At 43.4% G+C, this 17,829-nt stretch overlaps 1 protein-coding gene, 1 long non-coding RNA gene and 1 pseudogene across 3 annotated transcripts in view; 2 read left to right on the forward strand and 1 right to left on the reverse strand.

Moving 5' to 3' along the window:
• EP300 (E1A binding protein p300) overlaps positions 1 to 17,777 on the forward strand; it is an 83,840-nt gene extending 66,063 nt beyond the window's left edge. Inside the window, exons 21-31 of the mRNA XM_053895690.1 lie at positions 2,093 to 2,149; positions 2,959 to 3,036; positions 4,762 to 4,829; positions 7,144 to 7,294; positions 7,408 to 7,554; positions 8,151 to 8,264; positions 9,188 to 9,353; positions 10,117 to 10,281; positions 11,344 to 11,505; positions 13,894 to 14,175; positions 14,435 to 17,777. Coding sequence (XP_053751665.1) covers positions 2,093 to 2,149; positions 2,959 to 3,036; positions 4,762 to 4,829; positions 7,144 to 7,294; positions 7,408 to 7,554; positions 8,151 to 8,264; positions 9,188 to 9,353; positions 10,117 to 10,281; positions 11,344 to 11,505; positions 13,894 to 14,175; positions 14,435 to 16,648 — 3,604 coding nt within the window. The 3' untranslated portion in view covers positions 16,649 to 17,777. The remainder of the gene's footprint in view (positions 1 to 2,092; positions 2,150 to 2,958; positions 3,037 to 4,761; positions 4,830 to 7,143; positions 7,295 to 7,407; positions 7,555 to 8,150; positions 8,265 to 9,187; positions 9,354 to 10,116; positions 10,282 to 11,343; positions 11,506 to 13,893; positions 14,176 to 14,434) is intronic.
• LOC128775059 (uncharacterized) overlaps positions 1 to 17,829 on the reverse strand; it is a 75,989-nt gene that overhangs the window by 3,343 nt on the left and 54,817 nt on the right. For both annotated transcript variants that reach the window (XR_008419665.1, XR_008419664.1), the window contains one exon: positions 540 to 850. This is a non-coding gene — a long non-coding RNA (uncharacterized LOC128775059). The remainder of the gene's footprint in view (positions 1 to 539; positions 851 to 17,829) is intronic.
• On the forward strand, positions 6,687 to 6,781 carry LOC128775172 (U6 spliceosomal RNA; annotated as a pseudogene).

The following is a 17,829-nucleotide window of genomic DNA, read 5'->3' on the forward strand; positions in this document are numbered from 1 at the left end:
CTAAAAACTGGAAGGCTGTAGTGCAAGAGAACTTTATTATTAACGGTTTTAAGTTTGAGGGGAATTGAACAAATAACTACCTTACAGCCTTCATCACGTAGCCATTTATTAGAGTGACCTAGAAGAAGAGAGAGACTGGTTGGGTGTTTGCAGTCTCACAAGCTCTTGCTAAATGCCAGGACAAATTTCAGACGTAGGCTAAATTAGTTAATAGTTCTTCTGATCGCTAAGATGTAGTTACTGTGCTTTTAATATTCTTGGGTTCCTTCTTTCCTGGTTTAACCTATAATAAGCAGAAGCGGTTCAGAACATTCCAAAAAGTAAGGAATTGTTATATTACTAGTTAATATAGGGCTTCTGAGGAAAAACTCGTTCGCTTTTCCAAATTAAGTCTTAACGTTGCACTTTTCCTTCAGTTACTATTGAAATATGATGTGGTAGAGTCTAGCCTTAAGGAAATTTTCTGCCCTTGGGTGAATTGAATTAGGCTGACAGCTCTTAACTAGGTTTCCCTGATGTGGAAAGGAAGGCAGCCTTACCGTTGGTACAGTTGAGTGACTTGCCACATGTCCTAAACCTTAGGACGGTGCATCTCTTACACTGAAGACTATAGAAACCCCCATCCGATTCTGCAGGTCTGTAGTGGGCCTGAGAGGCTGCATTGTTGACAAGCTTCTGGGTCTTTCTGCGCTGCTGGTCTTTAGAACACACTTTGAGTTGCAGTGCCTTCGGTCATTTAGAGAATAATGTCTAGAACCATAACCAGTAGGAAACGGTTTGAAGGTGGAGATGTCCTCATTTTTGTGAAGGGGAGTCGCAGTAGTCACAGTTGGGCCTCCTGAAGTTTATTCTAGGTGGAGAAGGAATAAGACTGTTAGCGTCTGTATTTGTGAGGCTAGGAGTTGTGTGGTATGCTAGATTTCAGGATAGGAGGCCATGTGAAAGTCTTAAATACTATAAAATGAAGAATTTTTACCCTTTAAAATTACCCTTTCTGGGTAACTGTAAATAACCTGAAATAGGTATTCTTAATATTGAGGCTTTTTTTATTTATATAAAAAGTTGTTTGACTAGAGTATTAATTTTAGTGGTTTAGCTTCTCCCATATACACCATCTTTCATAGCTCAGTCTAGGAACATTCAACTATTAAATGATACAAATACTAGGGGCACCTGGCTGGCTCAGTCAGTGGAGTTATGTGACTCTTGATCTCAGTGTTGTGAATTCAAGCCCACATTGGCTGTAGAGATTACTTAAAAATACAATCTTTAAAAAAGAAAAAAAAAAAGGTATAAACACCTAACGTTAAGAGTAGTAGACAAGATTTAAAAAGGAAAAGAAGAGGGGTGCCTGGGTGGCTCAGTCAGTTAAGCATCCAACTCTTGATTTCGGCTCAGGTCATGATATCCCAGTTCATGAGTTCAAGCCCCGTGTTAGGCTGCGCTGATGGTGCGGAGCCTGCTTGGGATTTTCTCTCTCTCTCTCTGTCCCCCTCTCCCTATCCCTCTCCGTCCCCCTCTCCGTCCCCCTCTCCGTCCCCCTCTCCGTCCCCCTCTCCCTCTCCCTCTCCCTCTCCCTCTCCCTCTCCCTCTCCCTCTCCCTCTCCCTCTCCCTCTCCCCCTCCCCCTCCCCCTCCCTCCCTCCCTCCCTCCATCTCTCTCTCTCTCTCCCCCTCTCCCCCTCTCTTTCTGCCCCTCCCCTCCTCGCTTGTTCTCAAAATAAATGAGTACATCTATGCATACACATAAATATAAAATTACATATATATAAATAAGTTATAATATTTAATATATATTAAAATTCTCCAGAAAGAAAAGAACAGACTCATGTTTCCAGTTGTTGAGTTCCTGGGTTCTCCATTTCCTATAAGGGGAAATAGATTTACTATAAATTCCTTTCTAAAAACAAAGGCATTCCTTTATGTTATTGTACGTTTTGTGGGAGCCAAGAACGTACCTGTTTAATGATATCCTCAGTATTTTCTTAGAAGTATAATTCGTTTACAAGATTTGTTCCTTTGGTTAGAATAGTGGTCAGACTGCTCCTCTCTCCATATCACTTTTGCTCATTGTGTCCCTCTTTTCTCCTTAGTACAATAAATAAAGAACAATTTTCCAAGAGAAAAAATGACACACTGGATCCTGAACTGTAAGTAATTTCCCTTGAATAATCAGTACACTTTGGTGTTCCTTCTTCCTTCGTTCTCTTGGTTTGCAGAGGCAGTGAGATGGTTCTATATCCTGAGGATACCTGTACATAACATACGTGCAGCATAGATGGTAGAAAGGTGGAACTTTGCTTTATAGTCCATATTCATTGAGATTTCACTAAATCCAACTGATAGTTTGGTGCTTTATGGGCCCATGTGAAGCCACAACACACCTCTGCTCGGTGTCCTGTGTTCTATCCCTGTTTCCTGGTGCATTTTCAAACGTCTTCATGCTCCCCTACTTTGTAGCCAGGCCATTCAGAGCACTGAACTGTGCCAGTACTCTGGGCACGCCTAAAATGGGTAGGATGGTGTCGGACTTCTTTGGAAGTTTAAAAAAGCAGCAGTGAACTTTCACTTATTACTGTCTGCCCACAGTCCATTTAAAATGGTCACATTCAGGGGCACCGGGCTGGCTCAGTCGGTAGAGCGTGCAACTCTTGATCCCAGGGTTGTGAGTTTGAGCCCCATGTTAGGTGTAGAGATTACTTAAAAATAAAATCTAAACAATTAAAAAAAATGTTCCCATTTGGTAGCTTAACTTAATTGCTTTTGAATTTTGTTCTGCCTGTTAATATTAAAGAGCTTTTAAAAACTGAAAACCTTTTTAAAAAAATAGCTATTAATTCATTTCTTTGAATGTGATGTTTGGCTATCTTTTGAATTGTTCAGAAATCAAGGGAAATGTTGGGAAATTTTGATTTGGTTAAAGTTTGGATTTCATCTTGACTTGGCTTTTCATTTTCAGGTTTGTTGAATGTACAGAGTGTGGAAGAAAGATGCATCAGATCTGTGTGCTTCATCATGAAATCATTTGGCCATCTGGGTGAGATGGCAGTATTTTTTCTAGAGTTACTTTTCATTGTGCATTTTAGCAAGTTTTTGGTTTTGCAGTGGGAATGGGAAGAGATAATTAAAATTCACTTTTAAAACATTTAGTAAGCTAGAATCCAAAAATATAGGTCTTTTAATTTGCATGCATTGCTTTAATCCAAATACAGATATTTTACTCTGTTGGTTTTTAAAGTTCTCTTGTAAAGAATCTATATCAAAAATAAATGTTTTTGAAAAATCAGTAGAGATAAGAAATCTCTAGCACCTGAAAACTAGCAAAGGGGTGTGTTAGAAGCAATTAAAGTTGCCAGGTTTTGAACGCTACTTATACTGGCAACAGTAGAAAAATTAGAAGATCTGGAGGGTGTCGATGGGGCAGCTCTGTTGTTACCTCTGAGAAAATGTCATGCTGTAAATGATACGCTAAATGGTGATGCTGGTTAGGATTTGATGTTTTGGGGGTTGGACAGTAAGTTTCATGGCTATTGTCCAGTGAAGACAGAGTTTCATAAAAATGACTAGGTATGGACTTTAATAAACAAGCTATTCTTGAGCCCCATGTTCCGTTTCTGAATATTCTCCATGTATTTACTCAAGCTTCATATTATCAAAGACTTTGTCAGCAATGAGTGGATTTTTGTCCATTCTGACACTTGTCTGCTACTCTGGGTCTCCTTTTACTCTCCAGGAATGGGAGTTGATCCCAGCTCTGTTCCAAGGGTGGGAGTGTCTATGCATGAAGTGACTCATTCAGATGGGATCTAGGGGTGCCTGGCTGGCTCGGTCAGAAGAGCATGTGACGATCTCAGGGTCACAAGTTCGAGCCCTATATTGGGGATAGAGATTACTTAAATGAATAATAAAAACTTAAAGATGGGATGTCTGCACTGCTCTACGCTTTGTTGATGCTGGTTTGGAGGTCACAGAAAAGAGGCAGCTAATCTACACATTTCTCAAAAATAACACACAGGGAAAATCACAGTCATTTGATGTGTATATGGCTTGTCTTTAGATATGCCTTTTGCCTGTTCTCCTTAATTACAGACTAGGTAGGAATAGTTGAGAGACTTGCAGTGATTCTTGCAATTTAAGGTCAGTCACCTGGTTAATGAGCGCTTGTATGTTCTCAAGTTTTTGTAAGAAATTCTGCTTATGCACACGTCCTTAAATAATTCGGACAAAGAGTGTACCTTCTAAATCTGTTGGTACTGGGGCTCCTGGGTGGCTCAGTCTGTTAAATGTCTGACTCTTGATCTCAGGGTTATGAGTTCAAGCCCTGCATAGATAAATAGATAGAGATATATAGATACATATAAATAAATCTACTGGTACTCCTCTCAAAGTGTACTTATTTACATTCCTGCCAGTAGGCATTTGGATTTTTGCCAATGTGATTGGCCAAACAAATTCTTGTTTTCATCTGTAATCCATCATCTTGTCACATGTCAACCAGTTTAAATGCTTATATGTTTATATGCTTAACATTTCCTCATGGTTTTTTGCATGTTTTTCAATTATGGTTTTTTATACTTTTTTTTTTCTTTTAGTGATTTCTTCATAATGCTCTTTGTATATTAACTCGTTAAATATTTAGAAATATTTTTCTCAGGTTGTCTTTGGGATTTAACTTGGTACATATATATGGTAAATTTTGTGGCATATGTTACTTTAAGTGTTTCTCTAAGCTGTGTAAGCAAAGTTCTGGTTTACGTTTTAGATTTGTCTGCGATGGCTGTTTAAAGAAATCTGCACGAACCAGGAAAGAGAATAAATTTTCTGCTAAAAGTAAGTTTCATTCTTACAAGTAAATCTTGGCAATACTTCACTGAAGCATAGTTAAAAATAACCATCCAAGGGGCACCTGGCTGGTTCAGTTGGAAGAGCATGTGACTCTTGATCTCTGGTCATGAGTTCAAGCCCCTTGTTGGGTATAGAGATAACTTGTAGGTAGGTAGGTAGGTAGGTAGGTAGAAAGAAAGAACTTAGATAGATAGAACATAGATACATAGGAAGGAAGGAAAGAAAGAATAAACCATCCAAAATGAATTTTCTTCCTTCAACCTTATTTAAAATATTTAATTGAGCAAAGTCAGAACCAAAACCCAAAATTTTTTCTATAATCTACCTAAAGGTAAATAGTAAATGTACTTTGTGGTGTAAAATTCATTAGACCTGGGGCTCCTGGATGGCTCAGTCGGTTAAGCTTCTGACTTCGGATCAGGTCATGATCTCATGGTTTGTGAATTCAAGCCCTGCATCAGACTCTGTGCTGATAGTGCACATGATAATAATAAACATTACTTAAAAAAATTTTTTTAACGTTTTATTTATTTTTGAGACAGGGAGAGACAGAGCATGAACGGGGGAGGGTCAGAGAGAGGGAGACACAGAATCCGAAACAGGCTCCAGGCTCCGAGCTGTCAGCACAGAGCCCAATAAACATTATTTAAATGTTTAAATAGGGGCGCCTGGGTGGCTCAGTGGGTTAAGCGGCCGACTTCGGCTCAGGTCATGATCTCGCGGTCCGTGAGTTCGAGCCCCGCGTCGGGCTCTGTGCTGACAGCTCGGAGCCTGGAGCCTGTTTCGGATTCTGTGTCTCCCTCTCTCTGACCCTCCCCCGTTCATGCTCTGTCTCTCCCTGTCTCAAAAATAAATAAACGTTAAAAAAAAATTTAAAAAAAAATAAATTAAAAAAAAATAAATGTTTAAACATTAGAGAAATTCATTAGACTTAAGGGAAAAAATTGTACATGTGGAAGATATGTGGTTTTCTTGTTTGTTTGTTAATGTTTCTTGGAGGGAGGGAGACCTCTGGGGGTAGGGGGGCAGACAGAAAGGGGGAGAGAGAATCTGACGCAGGGCTCAATCCCACAAAACGTGAGATCGTGACCTGAGCCAAAATCAAGATTCGGATGTTCAACTGACTGAGCTACCCAGGTGCGCTGGATACATGTTTTTCTTTTTCCTACATTTCTTCATATTTGGGGCATTTCTTAACAGGGGCCACATGTGGAAATATTTGTCCAGAGTTGCCATCCCATGAGTCATTACCTCAGTTTTATCCATACCATTAGTTGGGGCTTCTTTTATAATCTTGATTGGGGATTTTGGGGGAGTGGTAGTCAAAGATTGTATCATACAGTTGGTATTATCTCGCGATAGTATTTGATTTAATTTTGTAGATGCCTTTGCAATTTTTTGCTGACCGACAGGTTGCTTTTACTCCTGCACGGTTTTTCCTAATACCCAGCCATTGTTATTTTTAAATATTACTACTAGTCAAGGGAAAGTGCATATGGCTGTTCTTTGTTTTAACATCTGAGATTGGACATTTTTTCAACTAAAAGGTTAGGGGAGAACATTTAAAAAGTATTGGCTACCAGGGCGCCTGGGTGGCTCAGTCCGTTGAGCGTCCGGCTTCGGCTCAGGTCATGATCTCGCAGTTTGTGAGTTCCAGCCCCGTGTCGGGCTCTGTGCTGACAGCTCAGAACCTGGAGCCTGTTTCGGATTCTGTGTCTCCCTCTCTCTCTACTCTTCCCCCACTCATGCACACGCTCTCACTCACTCGCTCTGTCTCTCAAAAATAAACATTTAAAAAAAAAAATTTTTTTTTAAGTATTGGCTACCATGCCTGCCTCGCCTATACTAAAATCTATACTAAAATTGGAATGATATAAAGATTTGCATTGCTCCTGTGCAAGGTTGGTACACAAATTTGTGGAATAGTCCATATTTTTTTAAAAATTGTTTTCAAGTATTGACCACATTGTTTTTTGTTTTTTGTTTTAATTTTTTTAATGTTTTTTTTTTTTTTTGAGAGAGCAGGGGAGACACAGAATCTGAAGCAGGCTCCAGGCTCTGAGCTGTCAGCACTGAGCCTGACACAGGGCTCGAAGTCATGAACCATGAGATCATGACCTGAGCCAAAGTCCGACACTTAACCGACCAGGCCACCCGGGAACCCCCACATTGCTAGCTTTTAATAAAAGTTTATCCTATTTATACCAACAGAAATGATATTTGATATTGAAGTCTAAGACTTGATAGAAATAAATTTGCACTGTGGTTACAACTGAACTTTTCACTTCTACATTCCTAGGGTTGCCATCTACCAGGCTTGGCACCTTTCTGGAGAATCGTGTGAATGACTTTCTTAGGCGACAAAATCACCCTGAGTCAGGAGAGGTCACTGTTCGGGTAGTTCATGCTTCTGACAAAACCGTGGAAGTCAAACCAGGCATGAAAGCAAGGTATCTAGTAATTTTCCCTTTTCTTCTCCTGTGGTTCTGCAAATGCTTATACAGTCACTGCTGATGATTCTGATGAGGTGTTGTGGTTTTTCCCTCTAATCTGAATTGTGTAGGTTTGTAGATAGTGGAGAGATGGCAGAATCCTTTCCATACCGAACCAAAGCCCTCTTTGCCTTTGAAGAGATAGACGGTGTTGACTTATGTTTCTTTGGCATGCACGTTCAAGAGTATGGCTCTGACTGCCCTCCGCCCAACCAGAGGTAGGAATTAAACATCTGCCTTCCAATTTAAATGGGAGTTTGAAGTTTAATAGGCAAAAAGCATCATGGGCAAGAAACTGATGTACTTGGTTTGGAAATGGAAATGTGGATTCTCACTGCTCAGTAACACTCTTCTGTGGCCTTAGTATATCAGGAAGGGGATATGAACAATAGCCTCAAATCAGAAGTGGGAAGCAGTGGGCTTAAATCTAGATTGTGTTAACAAGTACCTTGCCTGAGAGGTATGTGAAAGAATGTCACACAAAAAAAGTTAGGATATGGTTTTGAATTTGTTTCCAAAATAGTATAAAGGCCAGAATAAGAACATTGCCAGAATACATTTGGATCCATAAATACTGATTCATATACTCTGCTTCAGGCTCTACTGGGTACTGAGATTAGAATAGAGCCATAGGCTCATGAAACTCCCCTGAAGTGTTCACAGTCTAGTCATTTATCTGTGACTACGTGATGTGCATTACAAATGAGGTAAAAAAAAAAAAAAAAAAAAAAACCAGAAGAGAGAAAATATAATGTCACAAGTCACATAAGGCGTTGGTTTCTTGACTTGGTTTCTTTCTCCCCACTTCGTATAGGAGAGTTTACATATCATACCTCGACAGTGTTCATTTCTTCCGTCCTAAATGCTTGAGGACCGCAGTGTATCATGAAATTCTAATTGGATATTTAGAATACGTCAAGAAATTAGGGTAAGAATATTGATCAATACTATTTTTACTTTTTTTTTTTTGATCATTTATTTTTGAGAGTGCGCGAACAGCGAAGGGGCAAAAAGAGAGGGAGACAGAGGATCCGATGCAGGCTTGCACTTACAGCACAAAGCCTGATGCGGGGTAGAACTCAAAATCCGCAAGATCCTGATCTCAGCCAAAGTCAGACACTTAACCAACTCAACCACCCAGGCACCCTGATAAATGCTATTTTTTAAAAGCAATTAGCTTAAACTAACTAGGTTTTAAACTAATCACTGTGTTGTTGTGGTAAGACCTAAGTTAAAACGTACAGATATGTGACTTTTTGGCCCCTTTTCTCAGTGCTGCCAGTCTGACAGTAAGGGATATTTTGACCCTAGTTGTACTTGTCCCAGATTGGTTTTATTTAGTTCATTTAAGCTGTTGGGTACAGTTTGATTTGAAGGTTGATTGTTACTTAAGGCCAGAATCTTAAAACGGCAGTTGATCTCTGAAACCTGGGTTTCAGAACCAAAAACAGACTAAGGTCAGGAGATACATATATCAGACTGGTTCCTTACCTTCAAGTATACGTGTGTGCTTAAGAATATTCACCACTTCACCTTGCAAGTTATTACTCTTAACATTTTGCATCTCGTTTAGCTCTCTTGTTGGAATGGACCCATATTCCTTTGCATTGTAGTTTTTGGGTCTTCAAGTGCAGCTTTTTTGGGGTCTTTTTTTGGGATTTTTAGATCCAGGGTTATGCCTGGTTCTGGCCTAAGAATTTTGATCTGATGCTAAATTGTACACTTTTGTATTATCTTGTAAAAAAACAAAAAAAAAATCATTGGTTTCTGTACTGACTCCATCTTGTAGCATTCTTTCTGGAATGGATGATAAATTTTTCTCTTGAATATTCCGTCTATTTGTGTTGATAGATATACAACAGGGCATATTTGGGCATGTCCCCCAAGCGAGGGAGATGACTATATCTTCCATTGCCATCCTCCTGACCAGAAGATACCGAAGCCCAAGCGACTGCAGGAGTGGTATAAAAAGATGCTTGACAAGGCCGTGTCTGAGCGAATCGTCCATGACTACAAGGTCAGGAGGAGTGAGGGGCGATGACAGAACTGGAAATTTACTAATCCTGCTGCTCTGTATTCTGTCATTTGACTATCTTAACAAAAATCTTCTGTTTGTTCTCCCTTTTTCAAAGCAAGAAAAACCGTTTTAAAAGAGACTTAGATCAACAAATCTCTTTTAAAGATGTGACGAAAAATGTATTTTAGCCATTCACGATTAGAGAGCATCTCACGATAAGAACTTGAACAGATAAGTTTCTTATCTGTTGTTAACTCCTGGGGAGAAGAGCACCAACTGGTTGTTTCCCGAGCAGCATAGAGAGCGGGTCTGTAGCCATGCAGTTTCCAGTATTTGTAGTTTAGGTTGTTTTGAACACATTTCTCAGGAGGTGGGGGATGGGTATAAGGCAGGCATTCCTCACATTACAGTGTCTTGTGTTATCAGGAGTAGTAAAGGCCACAGTGTGATTGATGATGCCTCTGCCTCTGCCATTGGTCCTAGCAGGATAATTTCCTACTTTGTATAAAGGCAGGTAATCTCCCTGTCCTCACAGGCAAAGAGGAAAGACAAAACCAGAAATACTGACTGCAGACCATGATTTTTCATTGTTTATGACTGAATGTCTCCTCGGGCCATGGGGCTTAGGTATAAAATCTCTGCCACCTTTCTTTCAGATGACATTTTAAACTTTCACGTTTCTTGTATCCATTAGCTATGACTGTTTTTGTATGGTAAATGCTTTTTGTAAAAAAAAACTATTTGTACCTGGGTATTTTCACAGGATATTTTTAAACAAGCTACTGAAGATCGATTAACAAGTGCAAAGGAGTTGCCTTACTTTGAGGGTGATTTCTGGCCCAATGTTCTGGAAGAGAGCATTAAAGAACTGGAACAGGAGGAGGAAGAGAGAAAGAGAGAAGAAAACACCAGCAACGAAAGCACAGATGTAAGGGCTTTGCATTTTCTTTCCAGCTTCTGCCTTGATTCTCATGGGTAATCAGGTGCGGGCTTCAAGTTTTGACTAGGTCTAAAGCTCTCAGGTGTGAAAGAGCTCCTTAAATTGGTCAAGAAATAATTGGCTTAGATAAGTTACTAATGTTCTTTTTCCATGGTTTTAAACCTTTTTAACATCAGATGTTGCCCTCCTCCCCCCCCCCCCCCTTTTAAAATGGAACCTTGGATTTCTGGTAATGGAAAACAGAAGGAAGGAAACCCTGAAAAACTGATAGAAGAATCACCTATATAGAGCAGGAGGTGGCAAAGTACTTCCTGTAAAGATCCTGATCATGAATATTTGGGGCTTTTTTTTTTTTTTAACACTACTTTATACATGTACATACCATTCTTAGCCATATGAAAACAGGCCTGGGCCAGAGTTTGCCAGTCGTCCATACACAACCTGGCTTTTGTCAGAGGACCATCTGAGATTTTCCTGGTCAGTTATTTCTCCATAGCGTAGCTAGAATGGTCTTCGTTGAGTCCAAACTACTAAAGTCACCCTTTAAGTAGCCTGTTGAACTCTTCATAGCCTTGTAGTTTGAGTTGTCTTTTCAAGCTGTTGTTATATTTTTTACAGTAGACTCATAAAATTCTAGAATGTGAGTGGAAGGAAATGAAACCAAGGTGTTTGGCTCCCTGCTTCCAGTGTATTCTTCAGTATCCCACACTGCTACTCCTTGTTCCCTGTCCTCAATTCTGGAATAGGATGGATAGATCTCAGGGGTCTCCAAACTGTGAGGCTCTTATCAAAAAGCTAAGACTGCCATTGCCTTATTGAGGGATCTTAGTGTAGGGATTCTTCACTGGGAGAAAATTAGTACAAAAACTTTAGTAACCTTTAGTTCACTGTAAGTAACAGCTTAAAAAATAGGGTACGTGTAAAAGTTGGCAGAAGGCATAAGATTAGAATCTCTAGTGTCAAAAGGAGGATCCTTCTACCATTACTATCATTCAAATCACTTCTTAACAAAAATGTTAACATTTTCTTGTCCCCTCTGTTAACCTGCAGGTGACAAAGGGAGACAGCAAAAATGCTAAAAAGAAAAATAATAAGAAAACCAGCAAAAACAAGAGCAGCCTCAGTAGGGGCAACAAGAAGAAGCCAGGCATGCCCAATGTGTCCAACGACCTCTCGCAGAAGCTGTATGCCACAATGGAAAAACACAAAGAGGTAAGGTGTGGCCATTTTGGGAGGAAAAGCAGGGCAGGGGTTCTGAAACACTGCCTACCATGGTTGGCATTAAACACGAGCACAACAGACCATTTGAAATTCAGAAGAAAGAAATCATCCGAGGAGTAAGAAGGAAGAAAAGAGGCTAGCTAGAATAGGAGGTAAGAACAGGAAGTGATACGGATGCTTTGATTTGCAGCTGTGTTAGAAATCTTGATGGCTTTGGATCGTGCCTCATACATTAAAAGCATAAGCATAGCCTGTCTGGGGTTTTTTTGTTCGTTTGTTTGTTTTTGAGAGAGAGCATGAGTGGGAGAGGGGCAAAGAGAGGGTGGAGACAGAGGATCTGAAGTGGGCTCTGTGATGACAGCAGAGAGCCCGACATAGGACTCAAACTCAGGAACTATGAGATCATGACCTGAGCTGAAGTCGGACCCTTAACCAACTGAGCCACCCAGGCACCCCCCTGTCCAACTCTGTTTGTAACCATCAGGACGTCTGAGTTCTAGTGGGTGCCTCATTTGATATTCTCAACCATTAATAGTTACTATTTCAAGCAAGATTTTGTGTCACAAGATTCTAGCATAACAGGATAGTTGGGAAATACCCTTAGAGTACATTGTAATACGTTTGACTTAAGTTGTGGATGTAGTCTATGATTTTATTTACTCTGAAGATGTAAATAGTGGGAATTAGAGTCTGAGGTCGTCAACTTGGGTTTGTTGTCTTAGCTGGAGGGTAACATACAATGGAAGTAATCATGATCGTTACTGGAAGGTTGGCCATAGTAAAGATTTCCAAGGGAGTCACCAGATGGTTTTATTTGCCTCTGTTTTGAGTGATTTATTACAGGCATTCCCCACTTGTTAGATTCAATGCTTTCCTGTGCGTCACATTTTCAAAATGCTCTTCCTCGCTTTGAATGCTTTTCTTTGAGCCACAATATTACAAGGTCTAGCACACGTCAAGGTTCTTTGATGCTTTTAACTTTTGGCATCTGTTTGAGATGTGTCTCTACTAAGTGTGCTCTCTTGCTGTATGTTCTTTTTCTGGAAATGTGTCTTAAGGCTCTTGTTTTATGCAAACACTGCTGCCCAAGTATATTACAAGTGTTACTGCCAGTTCGCTGGTCTCTGGGAAACTGGTAGAATATAGTGTCCAGTACCACAGTTGCTCACAAGGTCCTGATCTCTTAAAGGTACATTTTTCAGTGTAATGAGGTTTCACATTTAGAGACTAGTTAATGTAAAATAGACCTACAATATCAGCTTCCTGTTGCAGCCTTTACACTAATGGTTATAGTAGTTCATGGTGATTGTGTCCTTTCAGAATTTAATGAACAAAAATTTTGCTGTTTCTGCAGCAAGAGCTAAGAAGGTTTTGTTTTGTTTTGTTTTTTCTTTCCCATCCCCACCAACTTTTTAACATTTCGAACTTGCGGAGAGTTGCATAGTGGACTCCCTGCTATAGCCCTTGCTGAGATTCACCAGTTGTTCGTGTTTTGCTACATCTTTTCTTTATCCCATTCAAGCTAAGGAAGAAGACCTCCTTTGCTTAACCACACTGTGGCTTCACACTCAGAAGACTTCCCCCAGTGCCACCATCTAATGTCTGGCCCTTCCGCTCCAGTTAAGGATTGTGTGTCAGGTTGAGCTGCCACGTCTCGGTTCCTGGCTTTCTTTTGTTTCATAACATGGCCGTTTGTTGTAAGTCAAGGCCAAAAAGTGTTTCGTAGGATGTCCCTCAATTTGGATCTGTCTGACTTGTTCCCTCTTGATTCAGGTCCAACCATGGATTCAGTCTTAGAGTAGACCACTTTGTTTTTTTTTTGTTTTTTGTTTTTTTTTTTAATTTTTTTTTTTCAACGTTTTTTATTTATTTTTGGGACAGAGAGAGAGAGCATGAACAGGGGAGGGGCAGAGAGAGAGGGAGACACAGAATCGGAAACAGGCTCCAGGCTCCGAGCCATCAGCCCAGAGCCTGACGCGGGGCTCGAACTCACGGACCGCGAGATCGTGACCTGGCTGAAGTCGGACGCTTAACCGACTGCGCCACCCAGGCGCCCCGTAGAGTAGACCACTTTGGGGCAAAATGTGCACTGTCCGTGCACTGTGCTTGCCCCAGACCCTTCTTGTTTTGAAGGGATCATTAACGAGAAGATAACAAGCTGTCGATTTCAGGCCCATTGTAGTCGTTCTCAGAGAAGAGACGAGAGGCTTGTGAGCAGGAGAAAGCAAGGGCTATGTCCTGGGACCTTGTGTGATTGTAAGCTCTTCCAGCGGCCCCGGCCTCACGGGCATTCAGCTCGACTCACCTGTTTGCTGCCATTGGCCTGGTGCCACGCAGCGCTCTTGTTCCAGAGTCAGACTGAGGTTGTCTGCTTCACAGGTCTTCTTTGTGATCCGTCTCATCGCCGGCCCTGCCGCCAACTCCCTGCCTCCCATTGTTGACCCTGACCCCCTCATCCCCTGCGATCTGATGGATGGGCGGGATGCCTTCCTTACCCTCGCAAGGGACAAGCACCTGGAGTTCTCTTCACTGCGCAGAGCCCAGTGGTCCACCATGTGTATGCTGGTGGAGCTGCACACCCAGAGCCAGGACCGCTTTGTCTACACGTGCAACGAGTGCAAGCACCACGTGGAGACGCGCTGGCACTGCACCGTGTGCGAGGTAGGCCCCAGGGGTGGGGAGCGGAGGGTGCTGGGGTGTTCTGGGTTCCTGAGAGGCAGTGCCTGCAGATGTCACACAGGTCTGCGCCCAGTGCCAGGGGTGAAAAGTCGCGCAGAGTGGGACGGGCCTGCTTCTCAGATTTTCATGGTAGAGCTGAAGGGTCTTTCTCAAAGGGGCCTTTGGGACCCCAGCAGAATACATGCAGTGTTTCTGAATGACTTAAATCTTGGAGAGTTGACTGTGCCTGTTTCTCCCCCAGGATTACGATTTGTGTATCACCTGCTATAACACTAAAAACCATGACCACAAAATGGAGAAACTAGGTCTCGGCCTAGATGATGAGAGCAACAGCCAGCAGGCCGCGGCCACCCAGAGCCCAGGAGACTCTCGCCGCCTGAGCATCCAGCGCTGCATCCAGTCCCTGGTGCACGCCTGCCAGTGCCGCAACGCCAACTGCTCGCTGCCGTCCTGCCAGAAGATGAAGCGGGTCGTGCAGCACACCAAGGGCTGCAAGCGGAAAACCAATGGAGGCTGCCCCATCTGCAAGCAGCTCATCGCCCTGTGCTGCTACCATGCCAAGCACTGCCAGGAGAACAAGTGCCCGGTGCCCTTCTGCCTCAACATCAAGCAAAAGCTCCGGCAGCAGCAGCTGCAGCACCGGCTGCAGCAGGCCCAGATGCTCCGCAGGAGGATGGCCAGCATGCAGCGGACCGGCGTGGTGGGGCAGCAACAAGGCCTGCCCTCCCCGACTCCCGCCACGCCCACCACGCCCACCGGCCAGCAGCCCACCACCCCGCAGACGCCCCAACCCCAGCCCCCCTCTCAGCCCCAGCCTACCCCTCCCAACAGCATGCCACCCTACTTGCCTAGGACTCAGGCTCCTGGCCCTGTCTCCCAGGGTAAGGCGGCGGGCCAGGTGACCCCTCCGACCCCCCCTCAGACTGCTCAGCCACCCCTTCCGGGGCCCCCACCTGCGGCAGTGGAAATGGCAATGCAGATTCAGAGGGCGGCTGAGACGCAGCGCCAGATGGCCCACGTGCAAATTTTTCAGAGGCCAATCCAGCACCAGATGCCCCAGATGACTCCGATGGCCCCCATGGGTATGAACCCACCCCCCATGGCCAGAGGTCCCAGTGGGCATTTGGAGCCAGGGATGGGGCCCACGGGCATGCAGCAACAGCCGCCGTGGGCCCAAGGAGGCTTGCCTCAACCCCAGCAACTGCAGCCCGGGATGCCAAGGCCGGCCATGATGTCAGTGGCCCAGCACGGTCAGCCCTTGAATATGGCTCCCCAACCGGGACTGGGCCAGGTAGGCGTGAGCCCTCTCAAACCAGGCACTGTGTCTCAACAAGCCTTACAAAACCTTTTGCGGACTCTCAGGTCTCCCAGCTCTCCCCTACAGCAGCAACAGGTGCTTAGTATCCTTCACGCCAACCCCCAGCTGTTGGCCGCGTTCATCAAGCAGCGGGCTGCCAAGTATGCCAACTCTAACCAACAGCCCCTCCCCGGGCAGCCTGGCATGCCCCAGGGCCAGCCGGGGCTGCAGCCACCTACCATGCCGGGCCAGCAGGGCGTCCACTCTAATCCGGCCATGCCGAACATGAACCCCATGCAGGCAGGCGTCCAGAGGGCCGGCCTGCCGCAGCAGCAGCCACCGCAGCAGCAACTCCAGCCGCCCATGGGAGGGATGAGCCCCCAGGCTCAGCAGATGAACATGAATCACAACGCCATGCCTTCACAGTTCCGAGACCTCTTGAGACGGCAGCAGATGATGCAGCAGCAGCAGCAGCAGCAGCAGGGAGCCGGGCCCGGAATCGGCCCTGGAATGGCCAACCACAACCAGTTCCAGCAACCCCAGGGAGTTGGCTACCCCCCACCGCAGCAGCAGCAGCAGCAGCAGCAGCGGATGCAGCATCACATGCAACAGATGCAACAAGGGAACATGGGACCGATGGGCCAGCTCCCCCAGGCCTTGGGAGCCGAGGCAGGAGCCAGTCTGCAGGCGTATCAGCAGCGACTCCTCCAGCAACAGATGGGGTCCCCCGCTCAGCCCAACCCCATGAGCCCCCAACAGCACATGCTCCCAAACCAGGCTCAGTCCCCACACCTCCAAGGCCAGCAGATCCCTTCTTCTCTCTCCAATCAAGTGCGTTCACCCCAGCCTGTCCCTTCTCCGCGGCCACAGTCCCAGCCCCCCCACTCCAGCCCTTCCCCGAGGATGCAGCCTCAGCCTTCTCCACACCACGTGTCCCCACAGACCAGTTCTCCACATCCTGGACTGGTAGCTGCCCAGGCCAACCCCATGGAACAAGGGCATTTTGCCAGCCCGGACCAGAGTTCAATGCTTTCTCAGCTCGCTAGCAATCCAGGCATGGCAAACCTCCATGGTGCAAGCGCCACGGACCTGGGACTCAGCACCGATAACTCAGACTTGAATTCAAACCTCTCACAGAGTACACTAGACATACACTAGAGACACCTTGTAGTATTTTGGGAGCAAAAAAATTATTTTCTCTTAACAAGACTTTTTGTACTGAAAACAATTTTTTTGAATCTTTCTTAGCCTAAAAGACAATTTTCCGTGGAACACATAAGAACTGTGCAGTAGCTGTTTGTGGTTTAAAGCAAACATGCGAGATGAACCTGAGGGATGATAGAATACAAAGAATATATTTTTGTTATGGCTGGTTTCCCACCAGCCTTTTTTTCCCCCCTTGTGTGTGTGGTTCAAGTGTGCACTGGGAGGAGGCTGAGGTCCGTGAAGCCAACCATATGCTCCTGCCTTGCACCTCCAATAGGTTTTATTATTTTTTTTAAATTAATGAAAATATGTAATATTAATAGTTATTATTTACTGGTGCAGATGGTTGACATTTTTCCCTATTTTCCTCACTTTATGGAAGAGTTAGAACATTTCTAAAACCAGAGGACAAAAGGGGTTAATGTTACTTTAAAATTACATTCTATATATATATAAATATATATAAATATATATTAAAATACCAATTTTTTTTCTCTGGGTGCAAAGATGTTCATTCTTTTAAAAATGTAAAAAAAAAAAAACAAAAAAAAAACAAAAAAAAAAACTCCTTTCCTCCCCTCAAGTCAACTTTTGTGCTCCAGAAAATTTTCTATTCCGTAAGTCTGAGCGTAAAAACTTCAAGTATTAAAATAATTTGTACATGTAGAGAGAAAAATGACTTTTTCAAAATATACAGGGGCAGCTGCCAAATTGATGTATTATATATTGTGGTTCTGTTTCTTGAAAGAATTTTTTTCGTTATTTTTACATCTAACAAAGGAAAAAATTAAAAAGAGGGTAAGAAACGATTCCAGCGGGATGATTTTAACATGCAAAATATCCCTGGGGTTTCTTCTTTGCTTGCTTTCTTCCTCCTTACCCTGCCCCCACCCCCATACACACACACACACACACACACACACACTTTCTGTAAAACTTGAAAATAGAAAGCAAAAACCCTCAACTGTTGTAAATCATGCAATTAAAGTTGATTACTTATAAATATGAACTTTGGATCACTGTATAGACTGTTAAATTTGATTTCTTATTACCTATTGTTAAATAAACTGTGTGAGACAGATACCTGACCTTGTTTCACTTCTTGCCATCACATCTTTGTCCTAGCACACATT

This window comes from Panthera pardus, unplaced genomic scaffold, assembly GCF_024362965.1.
Source record: "Panthera pardus isolate Hobbes unplaced genomic scaffold, ASM2436296v1 HiC_scaffold_6, whole genome shotgun sequence".
NCBI classification, from domain to species: domain Eukaryota; kingdom Metazoa; phylum Chordata; class Mammalia; order Carnivora; family Felidae; genus Panthera; species Panthera pardus.